Source organism: Aedes albopictus, chromosome 3 (assembly GCF_035046485.1).
Source record: "Aedes albopictus strain Foshan chromosome 3, AalbF5, whole genome shotgun sequence".
NCBI classification, from domain to species: Eukaryota; Metazoa; Arthropoda; class Insecta; order Diptera; family Culicidae; genus Aedes; species Aedes albopictus.
Genome location: NC_085138.1, coordinates 224,428,776 through 224,448,381, shown reverse-complemented (window position 1 = coordinate 224,448,381; position 19,606 = coordinate 224,428,776). Strand labels below are relative to the sequence as shown.

Here is a 19,606-nt window from a genome sequence, read left to right as displayed (position 1 = left end):
TCAACAGTTGAGGTTTCGGTAAAAATTACCGAACGCGGCTAGCTGTGTACCCAAGTGATCACTAAGCCATAAAAAATTACATCAAGTCGGTTCTATAGTCGAATGAAGAACATGTTTAACATAGCTTATTACAGCGTACGGCCGCTTACATTGCAACGAGCGAATGCCATTCGCTAATTGCAACGTTACTTTATGACACTAAAGTGCATCGAAATGCACTGACAGTGATAGCATGACTGACAGCACAAATTTGACACTTGATTGCTTTTGAATTACAAAAACTTGTCAAATTTTGCAATTAGCGGTCTTGCTACTAAAAAGCGTTGCAACGAGTGGGTTTTCAACGAGCGAACATACGCTGTATAACTCTAAACGCTCCAATAGAACTGCTCAAAAGTCACTTTTAACGAAATATTCGGCTAATATACGACCAACATCAACCTTCCGTACCTAGTCTCTGGAGAGAAAGCTGTAAGCTGTTTCATCAGATATAATCAAAAGACGTCGAAATTTTTAATGGCGCTTACGTCACTTTGCAGTAGTACGGCAGTTAGTGGTTACTTGGGTAATTACAGAAATGATACCTAAACATTAAGCCAGTAGAAGAAATTTTTGTTAACCCTCGAGCGATCGCGCTGTTGTATTTTGTACAACACGTTGAAAAAATCTCGCTTTTTGTACTCAGCGTTAGCGTGGTGCTGACGCAGGTAGCCAACCGCGCGAGTTACGGAAGGTTAATATTTACCCAATTGCTGAAGAGCGGTGACCATGAACAGCAGCAAAATCAGAGAGGTATCAAATTTCTATACTTATGAAACATGAAATGGACACATTCTACGGGCCCCGTATCATCAATAGGGTGGGGCGGGGCAAGATGGGTCACCTAAGGATGGATCACCATAACTTTGTAAATACAAATCGTATTGGTTTGTATTCGTCCGCTACTCTTTAATACACTAGTTAGCTATGCTAAAAGTCGATAAAAAGTTCATTAAATACAAAATATGATGTTAAACAAGCAGTTTTAAAAAGTGATCGATATTGGGCCGTGAAAAAAGGGCGGGGCAAGATGGGTCACCTTTTAAGTGATTCACATTTTCTCAACGAAAAACGTCAAAATATAAGATTTTTTCCGCATTCAAATATACTCCATATCCATACTGAGTAAACAAGAGCTACTAGTAAACATTTTATAAATTTATTTGGAATATAAAAAACTTTACGATATGAGTGGTCCTGAAACGACTTGAAAATCGATGTTTTCACTAAAAAATTATCATAATTTTATGTTATAATTTTGAGCGTTCATTCCGCTTGATTGAAGTCATTTATGAGATAGTCTTGTAACAAAAAATAAATAACTTTTGAATGCTCCAAAAATACGTTCTAAATTGAAGGTGACCCATCTTGCCCCGCGGCCGTTTATATGGAGATTATATGGAATGTTTCGCATAAGAAAAATGGCTAAAAACCATTTTATTTTTTATTTCAAATGAGAGTGAATAATTTTTCAATCAATGCCCAAAGCTTTTGTATATTTACGCTGGTCATCTAACAAGATTATTAACATAATCAAAACATGAGTAATGCGCCCGAATATGGCACTGACCCATCTTGCCCCGCGACCCATCTTGCCCCGCCCCACCCTACTCATTTTTCAATGTTGAAATTTGGCATATTTCGAATTTTTAAAACATTCTACATTACTCTTGTCGTCCAGAAATGTATTCAACATAATATTTATGGAAACAATAAATATTTATTAAACGACGGTTAAGATTTAAAAAAATCGTGGTTTTAAGGCATTTAGGTACACTATTCATCAAAGCTGTCGTATTTTAAACACAAACGCACTGATTTTTTAAAAGTCTTACATGATTAACAGATAACTGTATGTAGATTTTGTAGCACACAAAGAATTTTAATTGTAGGGTAGGACGGGGCAAGATGGCCACCCGGGGCAAGATGAGCACCCCTCTGTTTTACTACTTTTATGGTGATTTTTGCCCAAACAGCTTCATAATCCATTAGAATAAAGTTCATCCTGTTTGTGAACCTGATATAAGGTACTTCATAACGAACTAATTGAAAAATATCGTCAAATTAGTCAATAGCATGGATTTTGATCATTTTCTTATAAGAAATCATCAGAATGAAATAAGGTTTTTATGTCACAATATATTTTTTACCGTAATTCTGGTTATCAGCCAACATTACTAGCTTACTGCAAAGCATTTTAACTTACATTAGAAAATATTTTCTAAAAACAAACATGAAAATTTATTCAATTTAAGTTATTACCCTATAGTGGGGCAAGTTGAGCACCCCTGATGGGAATATAGAAAATATTTTGAAATTATTGTAATCCAGTCAATAGTGCCGAACTGTGCCAAACACAAGTTTCCGTGTCCTCTACAACTATTTGGTTGCGTAAATTTAAAAAAATAAGCCACTTAATAATCGTTTATTGTTTTCGGGTCATTTTGTATAAAGTATTATAACTACATTATTTTTTCAATATTAGAGAAAGAAACTGATCATTTTAGAACGTGATACCATAGCTATAAACAAGATTTACTATATCAATCACTGTGTGGCCAATTTATTGTTAAAATATTAAGATTTTAATGAAGTGCTCGTCTTGCCCCGCAGCATGTTCGAACTGACCATAAAACATCTTTTTAGTTTAGTCAAAAAAATAATCCTTGTTGTGCATTTTAAACCCTGCCATGTTTATGGGTGGTAGAAAACATGATATAGAAAAGAACTACTGAGAGGTACTTTGAAAAATTGTGATCACTTCCAATAAATTCAACGTGATCCTTAGGGTGCTCATCTTGCCCCGCCCTACCCTAATACTTTACAACTCTGAGGTATGGCTGGTCAAAGTATAGGTTTTTTAAGCGTTGTAACGTCACGAAAAAGCAACCTTTGTGAAATTTATTCAAATTCGGAACAAGTTTCAAATACATATGAAATTTTGTATGGTTTTTGTACTCCAGAATATCTTTCAAATGAGACAAAAAGAAAGTAAATACGTTCGCTGAGGCCTGAGCTTCACCTGGTTTGAAGTTTGCGTTGAACCATCACGAAAAAAAGTTCTATGCAAAAGACCAAATTTCTCTGGCTTGGACGGCTCCTACAGTTAGTTCTATATTCAAAACAACTTCTTTTTCGTTGTATATGAGCCCTTTTACAAGGTATCATATATTGCCATTAGCGCTCGTTCATAAACTACGTAGACTCTTTGAGGGACGGGGAGGTGATGTTTGACCAAAATCTACGCTCTATTCAAATTCGAAAATGTGTGGAAATTGTTATTGTACTGCAATCTTGTTGAAATTCCAAATCGTAATCAAACACCACTCAAACCGATAATTTCTATGATATCAGAGCCAAACAGACGAAACAAAATTACTATCTCATATATCTCAGGGTATTGATAACTTCGAGAGTTGGTGTTTTCAGCAAAGTTGTTAGGTTGGTCAAAAACTTACAGCTGATGGATAGTTTGGTTTATAGTTCCACCAAAAACCGGCGCTAGAGAACTTATAAATTTTAAATTTCATATATCTCAGGACCCCGAAACCTTGGAGAGATGGTTTCTTCGGCAAAATTGTTTGGTAAGTCAAGAACTTGCAGTAGATTCACCATTAGATGCTAGATTTAGAACTAGTAGACGCTAGTTTCCATTTTGCAAAAGCTGGCAAATGATTAGAATTTCTCAAAAAGTATTTTACAAGCTGGAACTTTTTTAACTTTGGATATATTGTATTTGAATCAAATGGTAATCAAAGGCCAATATATTAGTCATCGTCAATCAAGTTTAAATTTGTAGCAATTACAAATAACAAGCTGAGGAACTATCAGTCAAAATTTGAGAATTTTTGATAAAATTTCTACAGAATTACGGCTTGTTGAATGTTTTCAAGATTAATAAAATTTGTATGCTTTTGAAAATTTGCAACTTGCGCCACGGTGCGGCAGAAATTATCACCAAACGGCTATTAAAGCACCGACGAACCGACGTGACAGTGGCGATCCAAAACTGTCCCCCCGTCGACCAGCGAAGCGAGCGATCGCTCCTGTCAAATCAGCACAGACGCGAACCCTTTCCTATATGAACACACGGGGGTTTGGTGTCGAGCTATCAAATCATCGCGAGCCGTTATAGAGGTGGCGATAGTGTTCGGCTATTTTTCATCATGGCGTCGGGGACAGCAAATTTGAATTTATTTGTTCTAGCTGTCACGTCGGTTCGTCGGTGATTAAAGTACTTGATCTACCAAATAACTTTACTAAACAACTTTGTCGAGGACACCAACTGTCTAAATAATAAGGATCTTGAAATATATGGAATGGAAATTATGTCAGTGTTACGTCTGTCTTTGATATCACAAGAATCACCTTCTCATATATATCTTAGGACCCTGATTACTTAGAGTGTTGTTGAACTTTTCAAGGATATTCAGTTTAAAAGTCGTTTGGTTTCAGTGGCGATTCCCTAACCTCAACTCTACCTGTTCAACGAATGCAAATTCTTGATTTTTCGCAATAAATTGGCGAGTAATTTGTAGAAAATAACGAGAATAGCTGTTTCCGCCCATTTTCAATTTGATTCGGATCCTAAATTCTTCGCAAATGCAACTTTTAGGGTCGTTGAACAGGTAAAAAGTGAGGTTACGAGACGCCACTGTTTGGTTTAAGGATCTGCTTTCCTAGTGGTAGTTAAATTTTGAAAAATCATGCACATTATATTTATTCAGAAAAGAAAAGTTGTAATTTTTTAAAAGCGCCCAAAAATTTTCAAATTGTGATTGCTAGTTTCTCAACTAGTCAATACTTGTAGGAAACTTTTAGATAAATTCTAATCATTTGCAAACTATTGTAAACTTTTAATCACGTCCAATGGTAAATCAGCTGCAAGTCTTTGACTTATCAAACAACTTTGCCAAATACATCAACACTTTAAGGGGCTGTCCATTAATTACGTAAGGGAATTTTTGCGATTTTTCGACACCCACAAGATTATTTGTATGACAACCCAATTTTTTGTATGGCGCGTAAGATTTCTCAAACTAGCCCCCCCCCCCCCCAAAAACCCTTACGTAATTAATGGACAGCCCCTAAGTTATTAAGATTTTTTAGCACTGTTAGATCTATTTGTCTCTGAGATCGCAGAAGTTGATCTTAGGGTCCTAAGTGGTATGCATACCCACTGGTATGCAGACCCACTGATATGCCTCTGGTTCAATAAATTCTCGAACATGTCTTAAAGCGTTTTTACTTGAATTGATAACATTGCATACATTATTTAAGAAATGCTTATCTCGACGGCTTGATGAATTCTATGCTGAAAAATCTAAATATCTGGCGATGCGGTGTAATGGATCTCAGCGGTCTAGTCCTTGGGACAAAATTAGAAGAATATGGGTGGTACTAAGCCGAAGATTGGTGCTAGAGTCATTAACCTTCATGAAGGAGTATGCATACGGTTGATAATATCTTGGCCCTCCGAGCCATTTATCACAAAACGGATTTTCAATAGAATAAAGTTCCCCTTGAAGCAGTGAAGATAATGCAACAATATATTCACTAATTTAGTCAAATTTGGCTGATTATTATTGTGCATTTCCGTGACGTTACAACACGAGCAGAACCCTGTTTGAAACTGAACGGGCGTTGTAACGTCACGAAATGTAAAAGTGGATTATTCAAAAACAAATCCGAATTTTATATGTTTTATTTCATTGAAATAAAGAACAAACCAATAAATTTTAATGGTGAAAAAAAAATTCTGAATAACATAAAAATCCGAGCAATTTTTTAAAGATGTTGGTAGCGGGGTAAAGAGGGTCGGATACTAGCGCGTTGTAACGTCACGCTACAAATACGCATTTTAAACACGTTTTTTTTATGAAAACTAAATGTTCAATAGATCAAATAAACCTATCAGAAATTTTACAAGAAATCCGAATATGAAAAAAATATTTTGAGGTTTGCAATCGTTTCCATGAATTATAGTGGAAAATCTGACTACGAATGCGTCAAAACGTTGTAACGTCACGGTAGAATATGTCAATGAAACTATGGAACTAATTACTAATATGGAACTAACTAATTATTAATCTTGTACCAGTATTAAAGAGTACCGCAGGCAGTGCACACACAATTTCAGTAGAAGGAATCAGTTTGTTTAGTTAAGTTAAAAATAATGATTTATGAATAATGTTGAATTCCGATTGCTAAAATTTGAAAGGTTGTACCTTACTTAGCAAGTATTCGTTAAATAAATAAATAACTAAATAAATAAATAAATAAATAAATAAATAAATAAATAAATAAGTTCGACTTATTTTTAAAAGTTTGGTCATTTTTTGAAGTTTTTATCAAGTTTTTTTTCTTCCTTTTAAGGAATTTAAGCCACTGCGTCCAATAAGCTGAACTTTTATGGGATAAAATAAACGCAGACACGTTCAATGCTTATAGTGAGCTATTCGCTCGTTGAAGGAAGCACGACGTTAGACAACGGACTAGCATGCAACGCCCAGTAGCTCAGCCGAGTACTTTTCCTGACAGCTGCGGCGGGCGGCGGGAAAATAACCCGCGCTCCTCAACACAATGCGACTAAATGTTTGGTGACACTAGCCACACAACCACGGAGCCACACCAAAAGTTTAAAAAAAATCATAATGCGGCACAAAAAGATCAAAAGGGCGCAATCAGCGCAATTGCTTAGATTTGTGCTTTGTAAAAAAGCATTGGTTGCAAAAACAGTTGCGCCCTTCAGAAAAGTTGGTGCGGAATTGTTTCATTTAATATCTAGCGGTCGTTTTAGTTATTTTAGTGATCTATTGCAATGGATCACAAAAACAACTGAAACGGCCACTATGGAATGAACAGATAGCGCCACCGTAGCCTTGTGTGTTTGACATAACTCAACTTCTGTCACAATGCTAATGCCCATATACGATAGCGCATTTGTTTACATGCGATGAACACTAGGTATGTATTACAATTGCTTATATAAGTAAATTAAAAATATTGGCAAAATAATCTTATAGGTAAGCAAAAGGGGCAATCAGAAATTTATGATTAAACATTGAATGACGAAAAAAATAAAAGAAAAAAAACAGATTTTAACAAACTAAACGCATCCTACAATACTGTTAAAGATGGGAATTTCCACGGCGTTCATTCCTAAACATCTCAACCGCTGCCGCTCGGTACGCTTTCCGTGCAAAATAATATAGTGTCGCGGATCAATGTTTGCTGCACTGTGGCTATGCGCCTACCTACATACTTCTTATTTTTATCACAATTTTGTTTTTAGCGCTCTTCCCATTTTTCGCTGTATGTGTGAGATCTACAATTTTTTCCACCATCCCTTATTTTCGACTAAGCGCCAACTTTTAATAAATTGACAAAAAGCAAAAAATTTGATTAAACTTTGAATAGTTTTAATTGCTATGCGATGTGAAATTTTTGAGTTTTTGATCTGTGGGATTTGGAATATACACAAATATGTTTAGAATTATAATTTTAATAACTTTCTACTTTGAAACCTACACTACGCACACGAGACATTGAAAATTCTCATGATTCAATTCATAACCAAACAAAAGCAAAATGAATAAACTTTTCAAAACTGCAAGATTTACCACTGAAATTCTAATTAATATGTTAATTTATGGTAACTTACCTTTAACCATGATTTCCAGTTGTGATAGACACACCAATTTGTGCAGTCAGAACTAAATTTGATCTGATTTTCCTTTTTATTCACAATTCAAGCGCCACCATTTACGTTCTTTTGCTTTGTACAGATATTTGCAGTACGTACACAAACACTGCGTTAGCTGGCCTGTATCTATCTTTAGCACACACACTATCAAATTTACGACCAGATGTGTATGAGGCCGTCTACAAGGCGGAGAGAGCCCCAACCACAGGAAAAATATACGCTTTGCTTTTTTCTTCTTGGCTTTGTCGCGACGGGTTGATGTATTTTTAAAGTCTAATTTTTTGCCCACTAGTTGCTGTTCGCCACACTCCAAATAGATTTCTTTTTTCCAGACATTTTTCTACACAGAATAAATACAAGTAAATCACATGCACTGCACTTTTGATCGGTAATTTTGCGAAAATGAAAATTCTATTTAGAAATCCACTTTTTCTTACTCTGCCTCCATAGGTGTTCGGTTCATCACACACAGACGGCCTATGATAAAGTGTTGTGTTCGTTTTGAATGCGGTTGCATTTTCATTCAAAACTGTCAACAATGCTGTCAGTTTGAAGTGAATGCATTTCAAATGGGATGTCGGCTGTCATTACAGCTGTCATCTAATTTAAGGGATTATATACAGAATATGTCACGTTCAATTTATACATTTTCGATCACTCTCGTATTAATAATCATGATTACTATTTATTTTCACTTAACTTATAATGGGATGGATTTTTTCTACCTTACACACATTCGAGATTCATGGGGCACAATTGGCTTCTCAAACATTGAGATAATCCCATATTCTAAATCTACACGCAAAACTGAGACGAATTCCAAATTTTCATGAATTTTGGTGCCCGGGAACCTATTTAAAAATCAATTTGAAGTTTATATGGAAGCGATTTGTCGAATCAACCCTCGTCGCATTTTGTACTGTCAAACAGTTGCCCAGCTGGCAAAAGATGATATGAGGAAAGCCTTTGAAATTCATTTTAGGTATCAAAATAAATAAAAAGAAAATCATGTTAAGTACTGTTCCTTTGAATTCCACTAAGAATTTGCATCCTTTGACATCAAAGGATGCAAATTCTTTCCTTGGAAGTTAGCAAATCAAATCTGATTTCCCCCTTAAAGCTGACTGATTATCAGCCCTGAGTATTTTCTCTATTCATACAAATTACATGTAAACTCATGTAGGAATTGACGATTCCTTGAAATGAAATTAACTGGTAATCCGTCGAAATACGCTATTCTAGTAAAACCGATGATTTTAGGAGCCCAATGGGCCAAAAATGTACTCAAAATTGCGATATCTCATCTACACTCGCTTTTAAGTTATTGAGCAAAATATGTAGATTTCCATCGGAATCTAAAAAATATGGTCAAAAATTAGTAGTTTTTGTCAATAGCTCAAAATCGAGTAGAGATATCGCAATGGATTACCCGCACGGAGTGTGTTCATTGTCGGTCAGCAGATTTTATTTTGCATGGTGAAAACAAAGCCTCTAAATTCGAATTTCTCGAAATGAAAAGCTTTTACCGAAAAAATATTTGATAGGTACCAAACCGGTCATCATTGTGCACAACCGCTACCAAATATTTTTTTCGAATAATGTGTTCGAGAAATATGCCCTTAGATGCTATTCGCCATACAATATTGCGATTTACTTTTAGCGATTTTTCGCGCATAGAAGCTAGCGCCACATTGGTCGATGCGGAAAGTAGGAAAACAGCCAAAGCATTTAATTCATTGGTTTGTGCAGAAGAAAATGGCTTGAATTACACAATCAGATCAAAATTTTATCTTTAAGAAATAAAAATTCCAAATTTTATATTTTTCCTACAAAATACAGTAGATAAGCTTCATTTGCTTCTTACAACATGTTTTTCTAGGTCAAACCGTTTTTGATCTGCAGCCGGTTGTAAGTGTACCGATTCTAAAGTGCGCAGGCTTTACAATAGTAGTAACGCAAGCGGGAAAATATGAAAGAAAGACGGCACATCCTCACATGTATGCGGGAAATAAAACATTATTTGTACGAGGTTCGTCCTTTCTTCGTCTTTTCCTGACTTGGGAAACCTGTGTCTTGATTTCTGTTATTCTGTTATTCTGTTATAATCAACGCACCCCCGGGCCGTGACCAATCTGCGTTGAATCGCTGGGCGATACGTCTACCAGTAGACTTGTATCTGCCCTATGCTAAACCGATTAGCATAGCAAGTCCTTTCCACTGATGAGTAGGCTCGAATGTCCCGCCCCTCCCTATAACCCATAGGGGGAAATAAGGAGTTTTCAGTTTCAAGTTTTGCATGGATCACGACACTAACTCTTTCTACCATAATGCTTTAACAATTCTGAAATAAAAAAAAAACTAATATGATGAAAATAATTGAGATACAAGTTTTTATACAACATTTAAAGATCAGTTATTTAAAGATGAATTGAAGAAATGTTAAGTACGGTACCTATATTATAAAATGTTCCGCACCGCCACGAATGTCATGAATAAGCAAACACATAAATATTCAATTTGCCTAGTAGTAGAAAGAGTTGCGTGCCTGTTTATAAAAGTTTTTACTTATCTTGATTGCTCCGGACAATTTTCGATTGTGTTGGGGAACTTTGTAAGTGTACCAGGATAGATTTTCTTCAAAAATATGGCGTTTTCTAGAATAAAAAAAAATAAAAGGAAATACTGGGCCGCACAGCTCCGCGGCCCACTTATTTTAGTATAAATATATATAGGACGAAGTAGTCAGTTTTTGTCGATTTCGTCAAGTATGCGTCTTAAGTCTTGAGTCTTGATCACCCGTTGGCTTCGAATCTATAAGCAAGCACTATTAAATGCTGCACTTTCACACTATTGGTTTTGGTTCCTTAGTTATTTTAAATTAATATGGCAAGGCAAGAAAACATTATTAAGCATTAGACATGCAAAACATATTAGGGTTTACTCACAAAACAACTATCACATATAAAAATACTGATGTTGAAAATTAAAATTAATGTTAATCACAAGTAAGTACAATGTCAGCACTGTGAATAAGCAATTTGAATACTCGAGATACTACTATTATTTGTTGCATATTGATTGTTAAAATAAACCGAATAGTGGAAAGCCCAGACAACAATTCCAAGTCTGCTGACTCCAGAAAAATCCCAAGATTCGTCACAAAGCACAAATGTTTTCATTATGATTCACAACGACTCTCGCAACCATTCCCGAATCAACCGACTGGAACAGTTTTCTGAGTATAGAAACTACTAAGCCCTAGCAGGTTCCTCCTGTTTATCGAGCATTTCTGATAAACCAGCTATACTCCATCTGTAGCAGCCGGTACGCAATGAACCGTTGGAGGCGCATTAAAGTGTTAAAGGTGATATTTTCATTACAAGAATTATAATTAACTTCCTTCACTTTAATACCGTCAAACCCTGTGATCTTGGCTAGGGAAACCTGTGTCTTGATTTGTTGTGAAATTAGTTTCCGAAACATCACAACAAATTAATCCCTAAAGAGGACCGAAAGAAAACTTCCGGAAAAAAAAAGTTGGCCATCTGATCATACTCCACTTTCGAACAAGCCGATCCTTTAAGGACTGTATCGTTAATTATGAGTACACCTTTGATGCTCTGTATTAAAAAGACTAAGCCTTATTTTGACAACTGCTATGAGTCAATGTGTTGCTAACGTTGTAAACAAACGATAACCTTCATTAAAAGTTAAAGTTTTTCCTCAAGCGGAACAATGCGAGGATTTACGGAAGAGAAGCGAAAATCGATTGTGACCAGGTACTGCAATGAAAAATGATTTTCGTTAAGAAAATTAGCAATAGTTGAACGATTCGGTATGCATAACTTACTGAAAGACACCCGGACGCGAAAAAAAAAACAGGTGCGTCCAAGTCAAATTCGGACAGCAAAATTTGCAAAATCGTTGGAAGTAAAATAGGAGGTATCCATCAGGGATCGCGCAAAAAAGTGTGGAAAGACTGTTGGTATGGATCAGCGCGCCAAGGAGCGTAAAACCACATACAAACAAACGTCTCACTCTACTCGCTCCTCATCGTTACCCTTTTTAACGGTTAGTTCAAATATTTTGTAGTTCGCAAATCGCTCGGTCACGGCGCTCGCATCGTTTTTGTTTCTGTTTGACGTTTGCTCACTACCGCCACCTATTGAGTGATTTGCGTAACACAGCTTAATTAGCATTGGGCGATTATGTTTTCGTGACGATGATTTTTATCGCAATTTGTTCCAAGTGGTACGTGTGTTTGTCTGTAGTAAAACCCTGAAGACCTACCCAAAACAGAAATGACCGAAACGCAGTCAAATTCTGGCGGATTAAGTGAAAACTCGGGCATGGAAACTGTACGACGATGTTTTGAGCAAAAATTACATGTGCATATTGGAACGTATATCAAATTGGACAACAAGACACTTCCAGGGGCACAGTTTTTCACTGTGAAGCATGCCACGGATGTTCCAAATTAAGAGAAATCGATATTTTTGCGAAAATATGAAAAAAAAAATTGTTGGTTTGGCAAGCAATTTGCCAATGTGGTATGAAATCGTCACCTGTCTTCACCGTCCCAAGTATGAACGTCGAAATATACCGGAAAGAATGTCTCCAGAAACTTGCCATCTGAAAGCACAAAAGGCCCAACATTATTTTGGGTGGATTTGGCATCCTGCCGCTATGGGGCTGTCCATTTATTACGTAAAGAATTTTTCACGGTTTTTTGACACCCCCACCCCCCTTGTAGGATTTTTTGTATGAGAACCTAAATATTTTTATATGACGCGTAAGATTTTTCAAACCCCCCTTCCTTTATGCCCTTACGTTATTAATGGACAGCCCCTATGCGCGTGACTGGTATGGAGAAAACAATGTTCAATTTGTGGAAAAGGCCATGAATCCTCTAAATTGCCCGCAAATAAGGCCCGTTGAGAAATAGTTAACTTTAATGAAAGGGAAACTAAGGAAAAAGGATAGAGGAGCAGAGGACATCACCAAATTCAAGAAAAACTGGATGTACCCAAGCAAAACCATCGTCGGAACGGTTGTCCAATAATCTTATGAAGAACATCAAGAAGAAAAGGCGTGAGATGGCAAGATCCACGAAAAAATAAATATAGAACGATGTCATGGGTCTCTGATGGTCAATAAACAATGTAATTGAATTTAATTTACAAAATAAATAAAACATTTTCAAATACAGCAATTTTCAGGTGTACTCATAATTAACGATACAGTTCTTATTCCAAGGTCAGGTCGATCCTGTTGCTGGTGATAATCAACTTCTACGTAATTGTGGGACGGTAACAACTATTTCAGATTATGGCCGTATTTTTGTATTTTCCAATGAATATTATCGAATTTGTGCACTGCCCCAACTCGCATAACAGTCCCATATGAATAGGAAACACAGCAAAGATGGAACTGTTATGCGAGTGGGGGCAGTTCATTTCCGTCAAATTTATGTAGAGTAAAAGCACTAGACTTCGCCACTGCTCTAGTCTTCGCCCCCTCCATACAAATATCATTTTTTATGTATGAAGTGGCGAAGATTGTGCAGAATTTTAGGGGGCAAAGTCTAGTGTTTTTACCCTATTTTTTTCGAATTTTTAATTTTATTGCATTTTTGGTGTATTGAAGCATTTTTGCATTTTTATTTTGAATTTGCGTATTTTCATCGAATGGATCATTGAAGCCGACTTTTCCGCTACTCACCGCATCATAACAAAAGCGCCACCGTATATGGACGATAACACAGTGACAGCAGTCGAATTACGTCAAACACACAAGGCTACGATGGCGCTATCTGTTCATTTCATAGCGGTCGTTTTAGTTATTTTAGTGATCCATTGGTGTATTTTCAATTCAATTTTGGATTTATCGTGTATTGGCGTATTTTTATGCATTTTTTCACTTATGTATTTTCAATTTAATATTGAAATATGTACAGTGAATTGCCCCTCGATCCCACCTTGTTTATTTTGATGAAATGAAGGTATTGTTTTCTAAATTTAAGAAACGTACTGAATTTGAAATGGCTGAACATGTGAATAACTAAAAATCTTTCTGTAATATTGTTCAATAATGCTATGTATCCTTTTTATATTATAAATAAAGCAAAGCTATAGTGTTTGTAAACAAATCAATGTTGGAGACATGTTCGGTTACAATGAGGTCGTGATGTCGAATAAAAGTTATAAACGGAAAATCTGAATAAGTATAATCAATGAATCATGTTTCGATGCATTTTTTTAAATTATTTTGAAGTGTTTTTCATGTGCGCAGTATTGGAAACATTTCAAAAAAGGATGCGCAGAATTAAGATTCCAGTACATAGGGTCAAATATTTGTTCAAAAAGAAACCAATGCTCAAACATCTTGTTTAACCCAATCGAATTTTCTTTAGTGTCAAATAGATATTTGATCTGAATGAATGAAAGAATGATTTTTACTTACCGCCATTTTGCCGTGATGCGTTCTTCATGACTGGACTGTTGATAATGGTTTTATGTGTCGGTAGTGATCTGTTGAAAACAGAAAAAAAACGATGAAGAACATCTTGGATATCAAATATTGTCCAGTTTTCTATGCTACATTTGAAGACGAAATTGAAGGTAATTTGAAGTTGCTTTTTGGGAAGATCGGAATCCATGGAGAAACATAAACCACATATAAACCCAGTTTTGTGTTCAAAAGGAATCGCTCAAGAAATTGAAAATTCCAAAATGTAGCGTGACGTACTTAATGACAGACTTGTTAGAATCCCAAAATGACACCTACTCACGATTTCGAGGGCACAAATCTCTTCGTAAACAAAACCAGCGCACCTGAGCTTCTTATTTTAAGCTTATTACACGTGAGCAAGAACAGAATAATAAAATGCACTGCTTTTTGAAACTTGCTTCAAGAGATTTGTGCGATTTAAGTTCTGATGCACTGTTGAAGCGGGATTTCATTACGTTTGTCCTTGAATGCTTTCTAAGATTTGTCAAAAAACAATCGATCACCATGGGAAGGAGGAAAAAATCTAAAATCTATTAAGCCCTGGCGCAACCAAAGTAGAAGCCAGTTTCCAGCACTGGAATACATGAAACCCCTAGAGATGATACTGCAGGAAGGATGCGAGGAGGAGTTGAAGCAAATTGTGAAATTTCTGAAAGCTAACGAAGTACACATAAATATAACCCGACTACACTTTGAAAAGCAAACACAAAAAGGAAGTAAAACGAGCCAAGGCATTCGTGCCTATCTTCAGTGGCGAGATGGATCAACTATGGTCTTAGCCTGTCTGAATGACAAAATCCAAAGAAAAAAAAAAAACCCTGGCGGTACCTTATGTTCGTAAAGTAGGGTAACGGTCGAATTTTTGACCCTTAGGGCCAATTTCTTCACTCTGGCTTAAGTGTTAAACCAGGTTTAACAGTATGGCAGGGTGGCCACACAAAATCGAAATTGAAATTCCCGCATTTTTCCCGACTTTTTCCAGCATTTATTTTGAATTTTCCCGACTTTTCTTTATATACCTATGGAGCATGTAAAACGTCCAAGAATCCAAACTTTTAAGTGGATCTGTAAAACTGAAATATTTACAGTGACATTGTGATACATGCTGTGACAGTTTTACAATATTTTAGAGAGGTTAACTTCAAAATAAATTTACATGTAACGTATGCTTGAAATTTGCTTCTTATTCCGGATGCCTTGTAAAGTAAGCCTATGCTTGAAAACATGTTTCGGAATTCCCAAGAGGTTTTTGTGAACTCCTTAAGAAATGCTTGATGAAGTTCCAATTAAAAATCCGGCTAACTGAAATACTCTTTGGTGAATTCTTAATAAGAGTTTTTTACGCTATCCCAAGAATTTTAAAGGTGTGAAGGACGGCATTGTTGACATAATTCTGTTAAAATTCCTATAGGCCGAATTATTAGAGTGTTTTCTGGTGAAATTCTTCGAGGAATTTCCTAATAAATTTTCTTGGAATAAACGGTGATATTTTCTCACATACTTTACTGGTAACAAACCAGGAAATTTATTCAATAATTGAGTTAACAAATAAATATTAAAAAAAATAATTTTTGTTATATTAACAGGTTTATGTTCAAACCACCAGATTCAAAATTATCCGAAATCCATTAGATTACACATAGTTTGATATTTCGTATATATAAAGGATTTTCACAAGGATTCGCTGGCGATTTATGTCAAAACTCTTGGAAATTTCCAAAGAAACTGGCTTCTGAAGGTACATTTAGTTAAAAAAAATACAGAACTCAGATAAACCTCTGTTGGAGCTTCTCGAAATACCTATGAAAAAATCCTGTTTACTGGGAATTGGTAATTGAAAAAAAAAAGAGTTTTGTTATGAGAGCACTAGCAATGATTTTCTCAGCGGAATTTTTCTCAAATTTTGAAAATACCTGCGGATTTTTATGAAAAGTTTTCTATTCATTAGCAATTTCTAGCTGAAATTCTCAAACCCTGAAAAACAAAACTTTGACATTTCTGACGAAATTTGTAAGGCTCATTTTGGATATTTAACCCTTCAGGACGCGCGCTGTTATAAAAAGTACAACACTTCCAAAAAACCTCGCTCGTCGTATACAGCGCGAGCGCGGTGCAGTTTCGGTTGCCTGATGGCGCGCGTCCTGGAAGGTTAAGGAAAACATCGTTATTCTGGGATTAATTTCAATTCCGATTGTTGAAGAACTTTCCAAGTAAGTAAGTCGCAAGCTAGGATCCAAAAATGATCAAAAATTGATCACTTTCCTGTGGGCAGGTTTCCGGAACATCCGGAGACGTGGCCAGTTTACTCAAAATCCCTAGAAACAATTGCCAATACTTCTGTTTTGCAAAATCATGAAGATGATGATTAACCTGGGCTTGTTAGGGGAATATCTGTAAATAAAAAGAAAATCGCGTTAAGTACTGTTCCTTTGAATTCCACTAAGAATTTGCATCCTTTGACAAGGATGTCAAAGGATGCAAATTCTTAGTGGAATTCAAAGGAACAGTACTTAACGCGATTTTCTTTTTATTTAAAATCATGAAGTTTGATGTGTCGCAAGCTAGTTTTCGAAGGCGAATTAAAGGTTGCACCACTACCTGTTATGGAGGTTACTCCAGTGCCCGGGCATAAATCCGGAACAACGGAATTTTCGATGAGACACTGCTGAAAATCACAATTTTATAGTTTGGAAATTGGGTGCAAAATGAGGCTCAGGCACATAGGTAACACAAAAAAAACATCAGATATACCTACAAGAAGGGCTTAACATTATTTCAGTATAAGGCATATTTGACATTCAAGATTTCAGGACAATGTTTCGTCAGCAAACCCTGCAGAACCCCAAGAAGGACATAAAGCAATTCTTCAGATTTTCATTAAGAATCAAGGCTCTTCTTCATAAAAAAAAGTCTTGATAATCCTGTCTTCTGATTTCCAACTTGCAATTTTGCTTCCGTTGTAATATCAGTGATTGCAAGGATTCTAGGTATTCATTTATAAATTAATCCAGTAATTCTACAAATCGCTACACAGAAAACACTTTAAGCGTTTCTTCCAGTACATCGTCATAAATTCATAATTCCATAAAAAAAACCATCAGAGACTCTTCAAAGACGGCTGAATTATAATGCTTTTAGTAATTATTCCAATCATTTTTTTTAAATGCCAAATTGTTAATGTGATGGATTTTGTGATTGCAGGGAGCTTTTCTATGAACTAAAATTTCTAGAAATACCCTTAAAAACTCCAACAAAGCAATCATTTCAGGAAGTCCTCCACTAGCGAATAAGGGATTATTATAAAAAGTTCCAATGAAAACATTAATTGAAACTTGTCCTAAAGCTCAGCTTGATACAAATGTAACAAGCTAAAACTTTTCAAAGAAAATATTGGAGAAGTATTTGATGGCATTTCTGATAAAAATCATTGAAAATTTGGCTTCCAAAACTATTTTTTTGCGGTACTTTTTTCACGGTTTTATAGATTTTAAAACTTAATTTTTAAAAATTGTTATTTAAAATATGTTTGTGCCCAAATTGAATTCGAGCATCCGGACAATAAAAACTTGTCACCCGGATAGTCTCTATCAAACAAGAAATCACTCGTTATTCAGAAACCAACGCTCATCAGGATTTTGAAATCTCTGTGTGAGCCTTCCGAAACTGTGTAAGAATTAGGATTTGAAGTGAGTCAAGGTTCAAGAAATCTAGGTTTGAGTTTACATGCACATGAATTTTGTTTATGATCGGGAATTTTTTAAATTATGTGTAACGCCTCCATACACATAATTTAAAAAATTCCCGATCATAAACAAAATTCCCGACTTATTCCCGCATATTTCCCGATGAATTTCAATTCCCGACTTTTTCCCGCATTTCCCGAATTTCCCGAGTGTGTGGCCACCCTGGTATGGGTAAGCCTGGCTTACCGATTAAGCCGAGGTGAAGAAATCGGCCCTTAGAGGATATTAGTTTGAATTTAAGTCAAAATCATTTAACCCTTTATAAGGCAGTGGCAACTATATTGCCACCTACTGTTTGTATTTTTTTTCTGTTTTATAACGATTTATTTCGAACTTTTTTTTTTTGGTTTACGCAAAATTTGGCATAATAACAACGCCTGGTATTTTTTGGTACTAAACAAAGCTTTAACAACAATTTAGGAGCCATTTGTAGTCTCAAAAATGGCTAAATTTGACCGCGTTAATTTTCTCAAACTTATAGATTTGGTAAATATTTTATTTTATTTTATTAAATAATCAAATTCTGGGTTGACATGAGCTGATCTACACAGTTTATATTACGGGTTAAGCTCCAATCCATCCTAAAACTCTTTTCCTGCTTTTTGTCGAAGTCAAAAAAAGAAAAGTACCCTAAACGGGCAGTGGCAAGAATATTGCCACCAGCTCTGGTGGCCTAAACGGGCAGTGGCAACTATATTGCCACCTCAAAAGCTCGTTTTTGGGGTTAACGGGCAGTGGCAACTATATTGCCACCAGCGTTTTTGGCCTAAACGGGCAGTGGCAACTATATTGCCACCTAGATTTTTGAAAGTTTCTTTCAAGCAAAAATTGTTTTGTACATGTAATCATGTATATAATCATTTCCATAATAGTATGCGTTGACAACTCTTCAATGCATTAAAACAGAGAAATCCAAAATTAAAATTTGTTTGTTGAAGATGTTTACCATTTTCTTTATTTTTTACCAGTTGCTCATTTTGCCCCACCCTACTACCAACTCTTTGATATAATATTTTCCCAATACATGACCACTTTACGCATTTTGATTAATTTTTCAAGGTAAACGGATTTTTTGACTAATGTTTTATCATCAACTCATTGGATTTTACATGATTATGCTACAATCCAGCAATTTACATTTACAGTGAAAGTTCAAGGTGCTCATTATGCCCCGCCTACCCCTATGGGTTTAAATCCCTTTCTTGCACACTCAGCGAAAACAACTAGCGAAATTCATCGAAATACCTTATGAAAATTAGCTATAACTAATTCTTATGGATGTCATAAGAATACCTTATGAAAATTGATCGTGCTTGCTATGACAAATTTCATAAGATAGACTTATGAAAAGAACAAAAAAATCTTAAAATGATGCAGACTGGATTCGAGGGATTCGATCCATGAACGTCAGAATCACCGAGCCTTGACCCCACGTCTCCACTAGACAGAAATGTCTTGCCATTTTGCTGCCAGAAAGAGAAAACGTAACAGAAATGAACAACACCGCTGCTTTCCATTCAAACAGCGAGAGAACATTTCTGTCATGACACATCTGTCCAGCAAAATGGCAAGACATTTCTGTCTAGTGGAGACGTCGGGTATCCACACG

At 35.8% G+C, this 19,606-nt stretch overlaps 1 protein-coding gene across 2 annotated transcripts in view; it reads right to left on the bottom strand.

The window, feature by feature from the left end:
* LOC134291427 (N-lysine methyltransferase KMT5A) overlaps nt 1–19,606 on the bottom strand; it is a 30,111-nt gene that overhangs the window by 9,614 nt on the left and 891 nt on the right. Inside the window, exon 2 of one of the 2 annotated variants that reach the window (XM_062859154.1) lies at nt 14,207–14,274. In XM_062859154.1, coding sequence (XP_062715138.1) covers nt 14,207–14,234 — 28 coding nt within the window. In that variant the 5' untranslated portion in view covers nt 14,235–14,274. Of the gene's footprint in view, nt 1–7,702; nt 8,243–14,206; nt 14,275–19,606 lie in introns of those variants that run through there. The other variant, XM_062859155.1, reaches the window with a different exon arrangement.